Source organism: Chenopodium quinoa, unplaced genomic scaffold, assembly GCF_001683475.1.
Source record: "Chenopodium quinoa cultivar QQ74 unplaced genomic scaffold, ASM168347v1, whole genome shotgun sequence".
NCBI lineage: Eukaryota > Viridiplantae > Streptophyta > Magnoliopsida > Caryophyllales > Amaranthaceae > Chenopodium > Chenopodium quinoa.
The window spans coordinates 15,560,832-15,579,070 of NW_018742204.1; the positions used below are offsets into that span (position 1 = coordinate 15,560,832).

At 36.2% G+C, this 18,239-nt stretch overlaps 1 protein-coding gene across 1 annotated transcript; it reads left to right on the top strand.

Moving 5' to 3' along the window:
• The first annotated feature begins 8,002 nt into the window (after positions 1–8,002).
• LOC110719684 (serine/threonine-protein phosphatase 2A 65 kDa regulatory subunit A beta isoform) lies at positions 8,003–17,761 on the top strand. Its single transcript, XM_021898665.1, has 13 exons — positions 8,003–8,148; positions 8,767–9,177; positions 9,734–9,980; positions 12,151–12,263; positions 12,756–12,835; positions 15,015–15,156; positions 15,267–15,347; positions 15,627–15,731; positions 16,208–16,390; positions 16,605–16,697; positions 16,957–17,096; positions 17,179–17,245; positions 17,343–17,761. Exons 2-13 carry the CDS (start codon positions 8,785–8,787, stop codon positions 17,460–17,462), a joined length of 1,764 nt encoding a protein of 587 aa, XP_021754357.1. The 5' UTR covers positions 8,003–8,148; positions 8,767–8,784; the 3' UTR covers positions 17,463–17,761.
• The last annotated feature ends 478 nt before the right edge of the window (positions 17,762–18,239 follow it).

Below are 18,239 nucleotides of genomic sequence, written 5' to 3' on the forward strand. Positions count from 1 at the left end.
TACCTCACCCTCCCTACTAGTTCACTTCCCTGTTTTTTTTTTGTCTCACTTATTATAACATGGCTAACATTTTTATCACTATACTCCATGGTGTTCATCATCATCACTCCCTCCTAACTAAAACCATCAATTAAACCCACCCCATCTTTCCCCTCCTCACTCCCTCTTTCACTCTCCTCATTTCTCACCACATTTAAATTTTTTTGGAGTTTCTCTCTTATCTCATTCTCTTTGCAATTTACTTTTCCTACTGTTCTAAGCACCAACGTTTTTCCACTACTTCCCGGCACCACAAGTAGTTTAGCTTCCCTATTCTTTATTGATGCCTGTTTTTCTCCATCACCATGAGCATTCGGTGGTGAAAAAGTGAGTCTTCTAGCAGCCCCAATAGATCCTTGTTTAATAACCCCCGGATCATTATAAGTAGGAATTTTCTTTGACCTTGTTGAGCTTTTGAGGCGCTCAACCCAAGTTTTCTCAACTTCTCATTTAGCCATATCGAATTTAACTCTCTTTTTTGGACACGCACGCAACCACGGCCCGTACTGGTACACCATCTTCGTCTCGTCCCCTTTTTCTTGCTCTTTGAACTGACATTCTCTTCTGTGTGTTGAAGCCTTCCACAAAAGCAAAAATCAACCAACCTTTCGTACTTAATGTCCACCCAACGAGAATGATTTTTCCCCGTAGATAAGAAAAGTCCTCTCCGCAAAGGTTTATTAATGTCCACAAACACCTTGATATACTCAAACTATCTCCCCATCCTATAGGGTCAAATTCATCAGCTTCAATAAACCCCCCCCCCAAGAACTCCCTTACATCATACATTACTTCTATGGATCGCTTGTTAAGGGGCACATCTAGTAAACGAACCCACATTGGCGTCTACTTGAACACAATATCATAGGGTTGTTCGTCGCCAATAACCTCTTGCAAAAGGAGTAATTTCTCGTCAAAAAATCATGGTCGTCTGATAAGTTCATATTTTATATACTTTATTATATCATTTTTACTCTATTTTAGATTACAAATTATGCGTTTACAAAGATTTTAATGTATTATTATGAATTTATCTTTGTTAAGCTTAATAGATTACTTTTAGTTAATTATGTTCCAAAATTCTATTATTATGACATATTTTGAAAAGCAATACCAAATTTCCATTCTTTTTAATTTCTCGTCAAAAAACCATGGTCGCCCTTCAAGAACACGTTCTTTATCATCCTCGCAAAGGAATTGGAACATGAACAAATTTGTTTCAACAACCCTAATCGCGAATTTCTCCTTCAACCTCCAAACATTCGCTGGGGTTTTCTTCATTGCTTCCAGATTATATGGTTTTACAGTCCATAATTTTCCCACCAAAGTGAGATTTATTTTTGCTTACGTATCGTCACTAACCAACTCTACGTAATTACCTCCTAAAACCACACCTTCCTCGTCTGTTAATTGCAACTTCTCCCAATCTTTCAATAAATTGTCTCATTAATCACAGGAAAAACAGGGGATTTGGCTGATGACAGATTGAAATTTGAGCAAAATTAGCAGAACATTGAAAGAAACCCTCAAACCCTAACTCGGGACTTACTCTCCCTAGACAGGGACTTGTTTTAGATTTATTGTTAATGTTATACTTCCTCCATTATTTTTTACTTGACCCGCTTTGACTTTTACACTATTCACCAATCCACCTTTGACCGTCTTTTGTGAATTATAGGTAAAGAAAAACATATTCATGCAGGATCTTTTTAGAATCGTCTGAATAAGTACTATCACAATATATAACTTTTATAATTTTTACTTATAGAGTATTATAATTATTCATGATTAAACTTGTGCATTGGCAAGCGTGATAAAAGAAACAGGTCAAGTAAAAAAGAAAAGAGGAAGAAGTCCTTAATATAAAAAATTCAATTTAAGTTGGTGTTGTCAAATTAATTTCCCTATTTTTTTATTAATTTTTGAAGGAAAAGTACGTAGTATATTTTTGTAAAGGGAAATGGTTAAAAAAAAAGGGATAAAAATAAAGAAAAAAAAATTGAAAAAGAGAGAGAAAATGAAAAATGTGGGTTGATTTACGTAGAGCCTGATCACGCATCAAAACTGTATTTCCAATATTAAATGTAGGTTGAACTGTAGATGGATTTGTTGATTGTTCATTATGGGTCTCCGGATTTACATCAACATTCGTTTCGACAGTCACGTTAGGGGATGGGTCTTCAATGTTTAATTCGGAAGGAGGTTTTGCTTTCGAAAAATAAGAGTCAATTGTTTTCCTCTTCATATTTCAACCTAGAAAAATTAATATTATTTTGATCAGTTACACACTAAAATAATGCATAGTATAATTGAGTTATAATAGTTATTTGTATAATCTAATTTTAATTATTTAAGTTTGATTATGAAAACTAATACATGTATTTAAAAATAAAATAATAAAACTTCAACAATGAAACTTCAACAATAAAACACAAAAAATAAACCAAAAAAAAAAACCGAAAACGTACCCGGACGAAGGACACAAGCTGAAGAATTGAAGGATTAGGGAATAGGGATGTATCATGTATGTGTATTGTGAACTTGTGAATTATCCAATTGGTAAAAAGTTGTTCAATAATTGTAAAAAATACTTAATCTTATATGCATATATATATTGAGTAATAGAGAAAAGTACTTTTCACTTTATGATGTTTGATAGGAAAGTAATAAAATAATATTTAAGGAGTATAAGAAAGTGGAGTCAAAGATTCTTTCCTTTTTTTTGTTGTGTGATATTATAGCCGACTAATTGTGGCTTTTGTGGGGTTTTATTTTACTTTTCTTTTTTTTTTTTTATAAAATTTGGGCTCAACATTAAATTTTTTTTGGGCCAAGGGGGTGGCCATGGCCCACCCAGGCCCCCTAATTCCGCCCCTGCTATTTGGTATATTAGTGTATTTAGATGAAAAATCTAAGATATAATTACACTACTTTCATTTTATAAGTTACTTGAGAGATCTATGTATTCCCTAGGTTAGGAGTTAAAGAATCTTGTGTATTTACTTACATATGGTAAGCGCTCATCTACTTTATTAAATTAAGCTAATTTAAGGAAACATGTTTCTAATTGATATGTTTAAGCTTGTTGTAATGCTTGAGTATATGGTTAAGAGTAAGTGTTTGCATGTTTCTTAGATGTCATGCCTGTCAATATATAATAATAACTAGTAAGTGTGCTTGCACATATTATGTAATTTTGGAAATTGGACCCATGCATAATAATTATATTATATATAATCACATTAAATTATATAATATAAATTATATTATATTTCTTTGAAGACAGAACCAAAGATGCTAAGATATCCTTGGAGTTTGAATATTATTGGATGCTTCACTACCAAGTTTAAAGGGTCATACTAGGATCACTATGCATTTATTTATTTATCTATTTTGCAATAAATATTTAAATGAACGCTTATTGGATTTCTCATGTTGAATGATTAGTTGGGAGACCAGGAATGCCAAGTTTGGCATTGATGAGTTGGAATACGAGGGAATTCGAGTCCATGAAGATGTCTTCATATGACAAACATTTACCGCAATTACTCTGGTTCCGTCCTCACCTACCAAAGGAACCAGACGTACTATGGTGTTTGCTATGAAATGACATCCGTCCATAAATCACAAAAGGATATCAGATTTCTCTTTTACTTGAGTTTTCATTTACCTCCAGAAATTTTTCGTCACCGGAGTTAGGTTATGGTGGTAAAATCTAACTTCAATTTTATTTTTTTTTGAGCTGGTAAAATAAAACTTTTGATTGTGGAGGTGGTAAAAGCAATTTTGGGGTTTTTGTCGGGTGGTAAAAGTCAAAATAACCTTCTTTTTAATATGTATTGTGCATAGCTTAATTGTTGTTATGCCTAGTGTCTACATATATAGCACTCAGTATAGCTTACTACTAACTGCCTTCCATGCATGCTTCTTGCCTTCTTAGATATCCTACCTTGAGTTCTGGTATTTTCTGTTTTAGTCATATCCTGCCTAGTGTCCGTTTTAGACTGAACGCATTTGTAGGTCTCCCCCGGCCCCGACAGAGATGAGCCACATGATATTGCGGCACTTGCATTGGATAGGTGATCAACATCAAGATTCTTCAACAGCTTTGCCTCCATAGGCCCACTGTTACCAAAGTACAGGGGAAGCTTATATCTTGGTTTGAGGTCTTCGAAGGCATTGAATATTGTCAAATTCAATAGATGGAGGTCAATGCCGTTAAGGGCATCATTCTCCCCACCTTTCCTTCCATCATTCCCTCCACCTTTTCCTCGACGATAGTGCTTTTGCTTGTCGATTATAATGGGGAAATCTGAGCTATCAGCTCCAAATCCACTTTTTTGTTGCGTATTTTGGAGTTGATTTGGCTTTTGTCTAGAGTTATTTCTCGGGATTAATTGGAATACTTGGAATTTTCTGTGTTTGACTCATCTTGTTGTCGTACTATTGTTTTGTAGTAGCTCTCAAGTTCAGGTTTTTCAAGTTCAGGAATCGCAAAAACGCATGTAAGGAAGATTAACACTAAAGATAAGGAATAAGCCATGTTTGTCATCATTCTTTCTAATATGTACTGTGCATAGCTTAAAATCTGTTATTCCTAGTGTCTATGTATATAGCACTCGTTATAGCTTACTGATAACTGCCCTCCATGCATGCTTCTTGCCTTCTTAGATATCATGCCTTGAATTCTGGTATTTTCCGTTTTAGTCATATTCTTTATGCTTTATGTTATGTTAATTTGAACAATTATACTTCAAGAAGTATATTTGCAGAGCAGGCATGAGGATGATAATACTAAATGTGAAATACCTGATAAAGTTAAGATGCAGCGAGACAAAAGAGGAACAACAACCAAACTCAGACTGTAAGAGAGTTTGAGGCCCTGGCCAAAGCAGCTGGATTTGCTGGTGTCAAGTTTGCTTTGCCTCCCACTTTTGGGTTATGAAATTTTATAAATTCAAATTTGACAAAAGAAAATAATTTCTAGCATGTAAGAATTTCTTAAAATGAAATAATAAAGATATCAGTGTTTGTTAGTGAGTTTGTAGCTCAAGTTTCGGTAATTGTATCATAGATTCATGGATTAGTATGAGTGTATAGCTTATGTAGCTCCATCACTGTTGTACTCGATCAATTTAGGTTGCAATAGCATTGTGTTCCCATGATGCATATTATTATTAAAATAAGGCAGGGAAGTTGGCAAAGTTAACTTTGTAAGATCATGATTCATTACTTAGGGAAAGTGGTTTTCGGGGGTGGTAATAGTTGTTTTGGTGGCTAGAAGGTTGTTCTCGAGGTTACGTTGCCGGCAGCCGCACATGGGGAAGGGGGCTTAGGGTGGCTGGGAGGTGGCAGGACTATGGCTATTGGCTAGGCCCCACTAACGAAAAACTTAACAGAACATGGACGGAGGTACCAAAACCTATAATTTTTAAATTTGACGGGTACTAAAATAAAAATAAATTTTAAATGAGTGCGAAAATTCAATTGGGTCCATTTTTGAGGTACCAAAATTCAAAATTTTCTTATTTTTTTACAAAAAAAAAAATCACCCCTTCTCCCAACTCACCAGCTAGCCACCACTCTGCACTCTCCTGTCCCCACCCACGTCGGCACCCTGCCCCTTCGTCACCGGCGCGTCGGCCTCCCCTTCCCCTTGAATCAACTGCACCCACCCTCCGCAACCACCAGCCAACCACCACAATCAAGTACCCCTCCGCAACTCACCACACCACAATCAATTAACCCCCGCAAGCAATCAATCACCACTGCAATCAACCAATCAGCAACATCCTCCGTAACCACCAACCAACCACCTTTCCCTCGCCGTTGCGCCTCTCCTTCCCCCAGAACACCACCCCCTTGCCCAAATCCCCCTCCCTAACATCCCTCAAATTAAATCTTCCCAATTTGAACCTCCAAAACCACGACCCCCTTGCCCATCCGAAACTTGCATCCAAACATTCAATTATGTAGATTAGGGTTCCGATCGCTTAAAAAATTCGCAAATTGGTTCGAATGTTTGTATTTTTTTTTATGATGGTGAGGTTAGAGGAAGGAGAGAGGGTAAGGAAAGGTCGCCGGTGGTCGACCAGGGATTTTGAGAGGAGGGAGAGGTTGTTACGGTTTTCGGGGGGGGGAGTTGGTTTCCAGGAAGAGGGGTGCTAGTCTAGGGAGATGGGGGAGAGGTGACGGCTGGAGGCTTAGGTAAAGGGTTTTTTTTTTTCAATAAAAAAAATTATTTCTAAACTCATTTAAATATATATATATAAAAAAAAAATAACTATAGTTAAATATTTAGTTAAAATTTATTGTTAATGTTATATTTTACTTAGGCCCTGTTTGGTAGTAGCGTTTTGACCAGTCAAAACACTAGTAGAAAAATTTAAGAGTGGTTGGCAAAGTAGCGATTCTAGCAGTGATTAACGATAGAGGTAGCGTTTAGGTAACTTTTCTCAAACGTTAAAAAAAGTAGCGTTTATAACTAGCAGGTAGCGTTTATAACTAGCGGGTAGCGTTTGACTTATTTTTATTACGGAGTACTTTTTAAACAATATTTATATGAATTTGATATATTTTAGTATTACAACCGCTACTTTTACCAAGCACTCATATTATCAACCGTTACTTTGACAGCTAACCTCTACCTACTACTAATTGACCGCAACTCGCTACCTTAACAGCTATCCACTACTCCACCACTAAAAGCTACCCTCTATTCCACCACTAAAAGCTACCCTCTACCGCTACTTTTGCCAAACATGACCTTAATATAAAAGATTCAAGTTAGTGTTATCAAAAAAAATTTCCCTATTTTTTATTAATTTTGAAGGAAAAGTATATTTTTTTTAAAGGAAAATGGTAAAAAAGGGATAAAAATAAGGAAAATTTGCCAAGAATAATACCACCTTTCATCGGTATTCCAATAATAGAACCACCTTTAGATTATCTCAAAATAACACGACCTTTGACACACATCTTCTATAAATAGAACGTGACCTGTTGGTTACCTGTTTAATAGGTTACTTGTGACATGTGTCACAATGTGATTAGTCTTTTTTTTTATATCAATTTTCCATTTTTTAAAATAGCCCCCCTAATCGGAAACCACCAGCGTGGGGCCCCCTCTTTTCCCCCGTCTCGTCCTCATTCGCGTTTCCGGCCCCCTCCCCTCTCCATCCTCGATTCCGATCTCCCTACCCCGTCCCCGATTTCGGTCCCCCTTCCCTACCCTATTCCCGATTCTGAACCCCCTCCCTTCCCTACCCAGATTTCGACACCCCCCCTCCCCTTCATGCAAGCTTTCTCTTTCTATTTCGGTTGGTAGGGGATAAGGTTTCGATCTCTCTTTCTTTTCCGGCAGGTGGTTGAAAAGGTTTTAACCTCTCTCAATTTTCCAGTAAGTGAGGGAAATGGTTTGGGAGGCGATTTCGAGGGCAGAGTGGTGGTTTTAAGGCGGTTTCAAGGGCAGGGCGATGATTTTGAGATAGTTTTAAGGGCGAGGCGGTGGCTTTGAGGCGATTTCGAGGGTGTGGGTGGGGATACGTGGCTGTTCGAGTGTGGGGGTGGGATGGAGGGCAGTTTCGAGGGTGAGGCTGTGGAGGGGGGGTTGTTCTCGGTGAGTGGTAGGCTAACGGGGGAGGATCTGAACAGGGAGGCCGGGGGAGGGGGAAAGGGGAGTGGAGGTGGAGGGGGGCTACTAAACAGGAAGATGGTTTTTTATTTATTTAAATTTAAGGTTTTTCTATTAAAAAAATTAACAAATTACAACGCGACACGTGTCCAATGTAACCTATTAAACAGGTTACCGGTTTTTTATTCTATTTATAGAAGATGTATGTCAAAGGTCGTGTTATTTTGAGATAATTCAAAGGTGGTTCTATTATTGGAAGACCGGTGAAAGGTGGTATTATTCTTGGCAAATTTTCCTAAAAATAAAAGTAAAAAAAAAATTGAAAAAGAGAGAGAAAAATGAAAAATGTGGGCTCGTAAATTGATTTCACCATTTCCCCTCAATCTCTTCTCTAAACACCGAAGTTAGGGAGCGCAAACGCAAGATCGCGCCTTGGAATCTTACCCTTAGCCGGCGGGAATCACCTTTTCCAACCGGTCTTACTTCTTTCTCTCTCCTCCCCCCCTTTTTTTTTCTTTCTTATCCAATTTCTCATTTTTATCTCCTACAATTTAATTCAGATTTATATAAAATACTTTGATTTTTTCTTTCCCACTTTTTTTTTTTTTTTTTTTATTTTTTATTTTCTTTTGTCGATTTTTTGATTTAGAGGTATAATTGCTTGCAAATGTTAGATATGATTTGAGATTCATATATTTTTGAGCTTCTTTATCGTTGATTTCATGCAATTCTCCCAATTTCAGCTGGATTGAGCACGAATTTCGAATGTGGTGGAATTGAATTCTAGGGTTTTCGTTAGATTCCATTTTCCGATTGTAGATTTTTGAGCTTAATCTTTTTGTGTTGTTTTTATGATTTCATGAATTGAAAAATGGAAATATGAATGATTGAATCTCAATCTTGTTTCCGCCTTTTGGGCTTTAGAATTTTCTGCCGCACATTTTTTTTTTTTTGATTTGTATTTTGAGAAATTTTGGGGGAAATTATTGGACTTATGATCATCAAATCTTTCAGAAATTACAATTCTTGTGATTTATGAAGTTCAATTGTGATATATCGTGAGTTCTGATGTGATTTTTTCTTTTGGGATACAGGAGAACTTTTGTGACAGAATGTCTACAATGGATGAGCCATTGTATCCAATTGCTGTTTTGATAGATGAGTTGAAAAATGATGATATACAGCTACGATTGAATTCTATCCGGAGGCTGTCTACAATTGCTCGTGCCCTTGGAGAGGAGCGAACCCGGAAAGAGTTGATCCCGTTTTTGAGTGAGAATAATGATGATGATGATGAGGTTCTTCTTGCAATGGCAGAGGAATTGGGTGTATTTATACCATATGTTGGTGGTGTCGAGCATGCCCACGTTTTGCTTCCGCCCTTGGAAACGCTTTGCACGGTAGAGGAGACTTGTGTGAGGGATAAAGCTGTCGAGTCGTTGAGTAGAATTGGATCCCAGATGAGGGAAAGTGATTTGGTTGAATATTTCATTCCTTTAGTGAAGGTACATTTCCTTTATTATAATTATATTTTATTACATGATTGGTGCTTTTTTTGTATTGATTGAAAATCGAAGCTATTTGTTGGAATTGGATTAGGCATTTCATTGAATGTGGGGTTTGGTACCGTGCTAGTTAGTGTTTGCTCCCTAGTGTCTATTTCTTTAGTTTTATACTCGTATCTCATAAGTATAACTGTCCAATGTTTATTAGTCTACGTCACCCTGAATCCCTGATCAAGGCCAAATTTCTACCTTAATGGGAATAATTATATGAGCTCGTTGAATGTGTTGTCCTTTTTTCTTTCTGGAAGGGAAAGTAAAGTACCCCCATCATGCTGAATTGAAGTACTTTGAAAAAGAAATGAAAGTGCATGTCGACTCTTTGCTTTGAGCTGATGTATCTGTGATTGCTGTTAAATATTTTTCTTCTCTTTTAATATATCATGCCATGCACACAGTCACTTTCCTTATTGATCAATTATGATGCTGTAGTGTAAAACATGGCAATGTGCTGTTGTATCGCTTTGAAAACTCACAATTTAAACATTTCCACCTACAGAGATTGGCAGCAGGAGAATGGTTTACAGCCCGAGTATCTGCTTGCGGACTTTTTCACATTGCTTATCCAAGTGCCTCTGATATGTTGAAGACTGAGTTAAGGTCAATATTCAACCAGTTATGTCAAGATGACATGCCAATGGTGAGAAGATCTGCTGCCACGAATCTGGGGAAGTTTGCCGCAACTGTAGAACCCACTCATCTGAAGACTGATGTTATGGCAATGTTTGAGGATCTAACGCAAGATGGTTAGTGATTCTCACTTGTTTCCCTCTTCGTTGATCTTTTTGTAATAATCCCAACACAAGAATCTGTTTAGATTCTTTTAATTTTGAAATGAGGGAACTGTTTGTCACATAACACTGATTTGTTGACTCCCCTGTCTCTTACATCCTTTTTCTTTTTCTTTTCTTTTTTTTTTTTTTTTTTAATTTTCTCTTTTGAAGACTCTAGCTGAATTGAGGATTGTTTAATCAAACTTTAAAGCTACTTTAGTTGATTTAGTAATAGATAGCCATGGATATGTGTGAAAGCAAGGTAGACCATAGGCAAATTATTAGCAAATTACTGGGGTGAGCTATGTAATAAATATGTTACGTGGTTGTACCTTGATATAAAATTGTATGTGTAGCTAGTATATGTGCAATAATACGGTAATACTCCCTCCATTCTTAAATAATTGACACATTACTAAAAATGCCAATGACCCACTAATATTTAATTGTTTTTCTATCTTACACAATGGCCCACCACTTTTAAGGTTTATATTAAAATAATCCCCACCCCTCATTCAAATATTTCACTAACTTCACTTTACAATGACCAATGCACTATTCCTATGAATTAAATAACATTCAACTAACTTCACTTTGCAATAAACAATTCAATGAAATTACCAATCATTTTGATGATGATAATAGTATATAGGAATTGTGAGAGGGAGGGAGGAAGTGCAAGAGCTGGAGTGGGTGATTATTGTAGAACATTTTGTATGGAGGAGACTCTTGATTTGTGTTGAGGATGAGGATAGATATATTGTTAAGACCAAATCAAAGTGTGAGATTAAGCTCTTGCATCACCTCTACAATATAACCCAATTAGAAATATAGACTCAGATTCTTTGAGGGGCTTAATTTTTTAATTAGTTTGTTTGCTGTCAATCTGTAAGGATTTTTGAAAAGCCATAGAATAAAAAAAATCCCATTGCAAGCTTATCTATAAGCATGTTTGGTAAGAGTGTTTTTTGGATTGGAAACAGATTCAATTAAACCATTACCGTTATCAATTGTTTGGTTAGAAGGTTTGAGTAACAATTACAGTTACCTAGGGGGCTAGGGGTAATGGTTTCCACCTATTTTTTAGCTCTTTAAAACCTGTAGGGTACCATTACCCTTACCCTCCTCAAACAAAAAGAAAGGGAGTCAGATTTAAGTGACCCCTTTGGCCCTTTCCGTGATTAAACAAACAAATAAAAAGGTAAGAGTTTAATAATTCCTTTCTTCTCTCGTATATGTTTCTTTTCCACTCCATTTCCAATATTCATACAAAACGTCCCCTTAGTGTGAAAGAACGTCAATGTAGATTACATATGTCTTTTGGGCACAGCCATAAGGTGCATATAATGGTTTATAGATGGAGAAGAATGTTAGGGTTGAGGATTATGAAACCAAGTTCAAATTTTTATGCTACATGCAGACATGCCTTGTATATCTAGGAGTTGATATACTTGATAGATGTTGGATAGAACTAATCAAATGATAGTAGCTTGGTGCTTATGCATTTTCATTAAATGATCCAAAAGGGTTAGTATTAGCCAAATTACTATGTTGGTCTGCTACTTTGATGATATAGAGCCTACAATTCCTAGATACATAAATAATTTGGAATAGATAAGACGAAAATCTTTTTAACAGGTGCACCACTAAGGGTAGAGAATCATACTACTCAAATTACAGACACTCAAAATTGTTCAGTTTTATACATAATTCCACTTCACTTCCCTACTCCGGTTAGAACTATGGCTTTTTACATCCTCATTACTATCACTATTTTAACTACCGATAGTGTTATAACTTATATCAATGACAGTGGATGAAGAATTTGACTTTGCTGCATCTTGGAAGTCTTCCTTGTAGGGATATTGGAGTGAAATTCTGTTACTAGCTTGAATAGAATGTAGAATAGGGGTGATTTTAGGGTGGCTACTTGCCTCGTGTCTGGCTTGTGTTACTGAAATCCCCAATTGTTAAAAGTTTGAGATCATCTTGGTAGATAAAGGTTGAAAACATGTTAGAATTGGTAATTAGGAGACTAAACTCGCATCTTTTGCATTCTGCAAATTTTTTTTCGTCCTTTTCTGTATTCAAAACATCCATTCTTTACCGTTATGAGTGCTTATTTGAATTTTCTTCACTATAGATCAGGATTCTGTGCGCTTGTTAGCTGTTGAGGGTTGTGCTGCACTTGGGAAGTTGTTGGAGCCACAGGACTGTATTGCACATATACTTCCTGTTATAGTTAATTTCTCTCAGGTAATTTACTTCTTTATTTTATTGTTCTGTATGACTATGTATTCCAATGTTCCACTAGCAATATTATTCAACTGTGGTTTGATCATGGTCTCAAATCTCAATTGTGGGTAAGTGGCTGTTACTTCTACTGGGTTGTTTCTTTTGTTGCCCATTATTTCCTTTACGGAGAAGGTTACTGAGAAGGTGCAGTGGAACATACTATTATTCATGATTGTGCATGTGCAGTATTTCTTTTATCTGAAAATTTCAATAAATTGTTTAAGAGGTTTTGGAATATATGTGTATTTTATATTGAATTACATACTTGAATGTAATTGTTTCAGAATGTTGAACGCTGTTTTTAAGGTAGATTTCTTGTGTACTTTGAAAATATTCTTGCTTTTCAAACTTTGTTATCTAGTTGAATGAAGAGCATGCAAGTTAGTGTATGGATTATGCTTGGGAAGCAGTTTTCTATTGGTAACCTTATTCTGTTTTATGGTGCTGGAGCAGGATAAGTCTTGGCGTGTGAGGTACATGGTTGCCAATCAACTGTATGAACTTTGCGAAGCTGTTGGCCCTGAGCCGACAAGGTGATTATTGGATCTTAACTGCTCTATTAGTTTTGTTGAAATCTTAATTTCAGAAAGCGTCTTGTATAGAATTGGAAGAGTATGCTTTGTTGGTTATGGTTCTTGACCCCTGTATTATATTGCTTTTCTTGGGTTATTGAAAGACAATGATACGTTGACCTATGGGGAGTTTGTTCCCTCTTTGATCTTTGCTTCTTCCAAATTTATTTATGAACTGCATTACTTTGTTAGTAATGCCTTCACCAGGATTATGGCTTTGATTGGAATCATATTGGTAATTTTTTTTTATAGGAATTAGGCCCACCTAGATGTGTCTGTATGTTTTTGCGTGTTTCATTAGCGACAAGACTTGTTTGCAGTCGAATCTATTATCTGATGCTCTAAGAATATGAGGGTTGTTTGTGAAATTTTGAGTTCTGGGATGGGTCAACATCCTTAACAAATCGTATTTGGATAGTAATTCCCAGTTGGTTTTGGTCTAGTTAAGAGGAAGCTGCATTATCAATTGTTTCTGGTAATTTTTTTGGTATATCTAATCCTATAAGATTTTCCATGAAGTCATTTCATGTATCCTACTTTTGGGGATTGGGTGGTCTCCCCAACTTCTCTTACGACCTATTCAAATGAGCTGGCTTTTTGAACTTGGGATCTATAATCGCTAATCATTCAGTGTATTGGTTATATTAATTTGTGTTACATTCTTTTTATCAAAATTGCGACCATAACCTCATGGTGGTACTTATTTTTTACTGCCTCTGTTCCAAATCAGTAATCTTTGAGTGAGTCTGAAGTAGTTTTACTCTTATCAGAACCTGACCAGATCATGGAGGGTGTTAAACCCAGTATTTTAATCAATATATGAATATAATGAAAATTTGTTTGACTCTAAAGTGACCCGTAAACTGACTTTTACCAAACCTGAATTTACCTGATGTGACTGATATGATTGATACTTTCAAGGGTATGTGCACATACCAAGGAGTTAGTAGCTATTGGCATTTATAATTGACAAAAAGTATCAGTTGAGATTCAATAGATGATTGATGTTTTTAGTGATTGATGTAGAAAAAAGGTTAACTAGACAGATTCTATGAAATGAAAGGAGCTTATCATTAGGGTTTTGCTTTGAAGTTTATATATGCACTATCCTTTCACAGCGAGTACTAAGGAGCCTAGAACATATGGGTTGTATGGTACTCCCTTTGTATAATAATGACCTTCATATTTATTGTGGTTATAGAAGCCAATGGAAGGAGTGAGTGTTCTTTGCTTTCTAAATAGGAGAGCGAATGTGATACTTAGAGAATGAGGTTTATGACTTTATGGAATGCCATGAAAGGGAAAGAGTGAAGATCATTATGGAACATAGGAAGTACTTGCATCAGTTTTTTGTATATTGTTGTCTTACTATGCTGGTTTTTGTTATTAGATTTTAGGAGGAGCTATTTATTGGTGATTCTGTGTTTCTGAATGTCTTTGGGGATCTCTAAATTTCTCAAATATCAATGGCAGACGGTTGAGTAAATTAGTTGGCTTGAAATTATTTTCACACAGATAGTAATAATATTGGTCCTGTGAAAAGATTGATAACTTTTGTTAGCTTTTTGGGGGATTGCTGATCTGGCTTTAAGCTAGAAAATAAGAATTGATGTTTTGTTAGAATTAAGAAGGCATATTGTGTGGATTAATTCAATGCTCTTTCAAGGATGAAGGAGCTACAATGATCTACCGTATCTATTGAGGATCACAAGAAAGCTGGATTCCTAGGAAGGCTCAGTTTCATCAGGATATTCTTCTGTAAGATTTAAGTGGCTGAAGTTCACCATCTTTAGTTATCAATGGGTGATTAGCAGGCTTTGTGTGATCTTTGGCTTGAGAATGGCTTGTTAGATTTTGGAGAGTGGTCACACTTGGTGCTAGTATACTTCTGCCATTGTCTTGGGTATTTGATGTGATATAAGGGGCTTGTGTATATTTGGAGTCATTTGCTTTGCTTCTATTTACAACTTTTGAGCTATATTAATTTTGTCTCCTTTATTCCTTTTTTTGGCTTGAACATTGTGTGTCTATACATTTTATTCCTACGTTCTATGTTTTTATTTATCTTATCTGTAACATGTTGATTCTGGACCCCTCATAGCTTTAATTAACATAAATCCTTCACCTACATTTGTTTTAGGACGGATCTAGTTCCTGCATATGTGCGACTACTAAGAGATAATGAAGCTGAAGTACGTATTGCAGCTGCTGGTAAAGTAACTAAGTTTTGTCGGATTTTGAGTCCTGAGCTCGCAATCCAACATATTCTGCCTTGTGTTAAGGTATATGACTATATTAAATTATTTTTATGTGTAAACTTTTGTTATTTGTGAACATTTTTTATTAATGGTAGGTATGCTTTTTTAAAATTTGTTTTTATGTTATTGTACAGGACTTGTCATCTGATTCTTCTCAGCATGTTCGCTCTGCTTTGGCATCTGTGATCATGGGAATGGCCCCTGTTTTAGGAAAGGTAAAAATATAAGGGATTAGCCTGCTACTCTGCTTACTGAATTTATCTTCCAGTTATGATGGAAGACTAAAGGATTCTGCTGCTTTGTTTCATTTGAGTACTCTTTTATTTAGTACTCAATAAGTCAATATTCCATGCAATTTTCTCTCTTTGATTGTTTTTTTTTTTTTCATTATGAAATTCCAGTTATATGAATTAGAGAAATTTTCTGTATGATTCTCAAGTTGGTGTGCTTGAAAATTTTACCACTTTCTGAATGGAATTGAGTTGGTATTGCAGGATGCTACAATTGAGCAACTTCTTCCAATCTTTCTTTCCCTCTTGAAGGATGAATTCCCAGATGTTCGTCTTAATATAATCAGCAAGCTCGATCAAGTAAATCAGGTCTGTTTAACAGTGTATTTTTGCTGTTTTTTTCCCTTACTTCCTGTTATGTTTGTATATCCTTTAGAATGTACATATGGCAAATCTAGATTTGGTAGTGGGCTGTGCTGGTGGTTGACCAGCACATATCCTAAGGGCTTGACTTATGCCAGCTTAAGGACTGTTCATGATTGAAATGCTATTTATTTGGAATATTAAGTTATTAACCAAAAACTGCCAGTGAATTTTATTCCAAGACATGTAAATCATGTTTTTAAGATGAATGTGCTTAATAACATGATTTACATGTCTTGCAATGCCAGCTTAAGGGCTGTTCACCCTGTTGTATGTCGGGTTTAGTGTGTTGGATCCCTCGTCATGACACGACACCCAAATATATAGTGGCCTTGTATATTTTGTTTAGCGTGTAGAAAATGTTACCCTCTATTTGCTTTAATTTTCTTACTGCCTCTAATCATGTTAAAGCTATTTTGTAGGTTATTGGCATTGATCTATTGTCTCAATCCCTCTTGCCTGCCATTGTGGAGCTTGCTGAAGATAGACATTGGAGAGTCCGGCTCGCAATTATAGAGTACATACCATTACTTGCAAGCCAACTGGGTGTTGGTTTTTTTGATGATAAACTTGGCGCCCTATGTATGCAATGGTTGCAGGATAAGGTTAGATTCAAGTTTTCTGATCCGTTCTCTAATTTTCTTCTGATTTCATTCATCTTTCAATTAAAACTTAGGTTTTTCTCATCCGCTACATTCCACCGAATGACCGAATACATCATTAGCAAGTCACCTATTTATCTGAACATGCTATTCACAAATTGTATATTTAGCTTGGTCTCAAGTATATGAGTGATAATGGACAAGGCCCACATTGTAGGTGTACTCTATTCGCGATGCTGCTGCTAATAATGTGAAGCGCCTTGCAGAAGAATTTGGTCCTGAGTGGGCCATGCAGCACATTGTTCCACAGGTATAGCTTTTGAGTTAATCTTCTTTCATATTTCCTCCCCAAAATTATCCATTGCCTACTGGCACTGGCTGAGTTTATCTCGCCTTGCACCTGGCAGTTTGGTGCAGTCCTTGAACCTCATCCCCATTGGTACCTCAACAATTACTCAAAAATCTTGAATGTTCAACTATTCCTCAAAAATACTAGGCTCTTCAATGTTTTCAAATTATTTTTTCACATTTTGCTGAGCTTTACTCTTCAATCTGATCTGAACTGGCAGGTTTTGGAGATGATGAGTAATCCACACTATCTGTACAGGATGACAATTTTGCATGCAGTTTCTCTACTTGCTCCTGTCTTGGGTTCTGAAATTACGTGCACAAAGTTATTGCCAGTTGTGATTACTGCCTCAAAAGACAGGTAATAACTCCATCAGTAGTAAAATATTCTTACATTTATTTAGGTGTTGGATTCCTGACGAATTCTTGTAATAATTGTTTAGGGTTCCCAACATAAAGTTCAACGTAGCAAAGGTGCTGCAATCCCTTGTACCAATTGTTGATCAGTCTGTAAGTAGATGCACCTCATACGTCATACCTTTAACATTTAATCTTATCCTACTGAGCTGCATACCTGATTATACATGAGGGTGTACTTTTAATGCAGGTGGTAGAGAAAACAATTCGGCCCTGTTTAGTTGAGTTGAATGAGGACCCTGATGTTGATGTTCGTTTCTTTGCAAACCAAGCGCTCCAATCCATTGATCATGTGATGATGTCTAGTTAAGGCAAGCTAGCTGAATGAGGTTCTTAAGGTTGGTATACTTCAGTCTGCAGAAAGGCGCTGTAGTTTCTATAGCATTCAGATGAAACATATCTTCTTGTAATCATGAGTTTTAGGTTCTGCTAGTTGCGTGTCTAAGTATTATATAACCGTAGAGAGCTCTCAGAGTGCACTCTTATTAATTGTACCGTTTCTTTGGCCTTCTTTTTCTTTGTTTTTTGTACAAATTATTTAATAATACTCCTAGTTGAAAACCATGCCTCTGGTTTGTTCATGAATTTTGCTGATCTTTTATCTGCGCCTATCTTCGCAATTTAGGTGGCCCTGTTTTATGTTGGTTAAAAAGTTCCATAATTCCAATTATAGTGCCATAATGTATTAATACCAAGTATTTATTTAAAGTTCGTAGTTCCTACATGATGTTATTGATTGTAAGGGTACCTGTAAATTATGATCTTTTATGTCGTATTACCTTAACGAAAATTTGCCCTTCCTTGAATAGTAGGAAACATTCTACAATCCAGTTATGTTTCGTTATTTGCAACAATATACCCCAACCCGTGTCGAGTATTTACATAAAATGCCACCTGATGTGCATTACAAGTCGATCAGGCTGATCGTCTTGTATTTCCTCGGCATCACAAGAGTAAACAGAACTTGTACCTCACTACTTGTCCCTCACTAGCATCTCGTTACAAATCGGCAAACGAAATACTAACTGATTTACAGTTCTCTTCTACTTCTTTCTCATCCTTTTTACCTATTTTCAATCTTGATTGG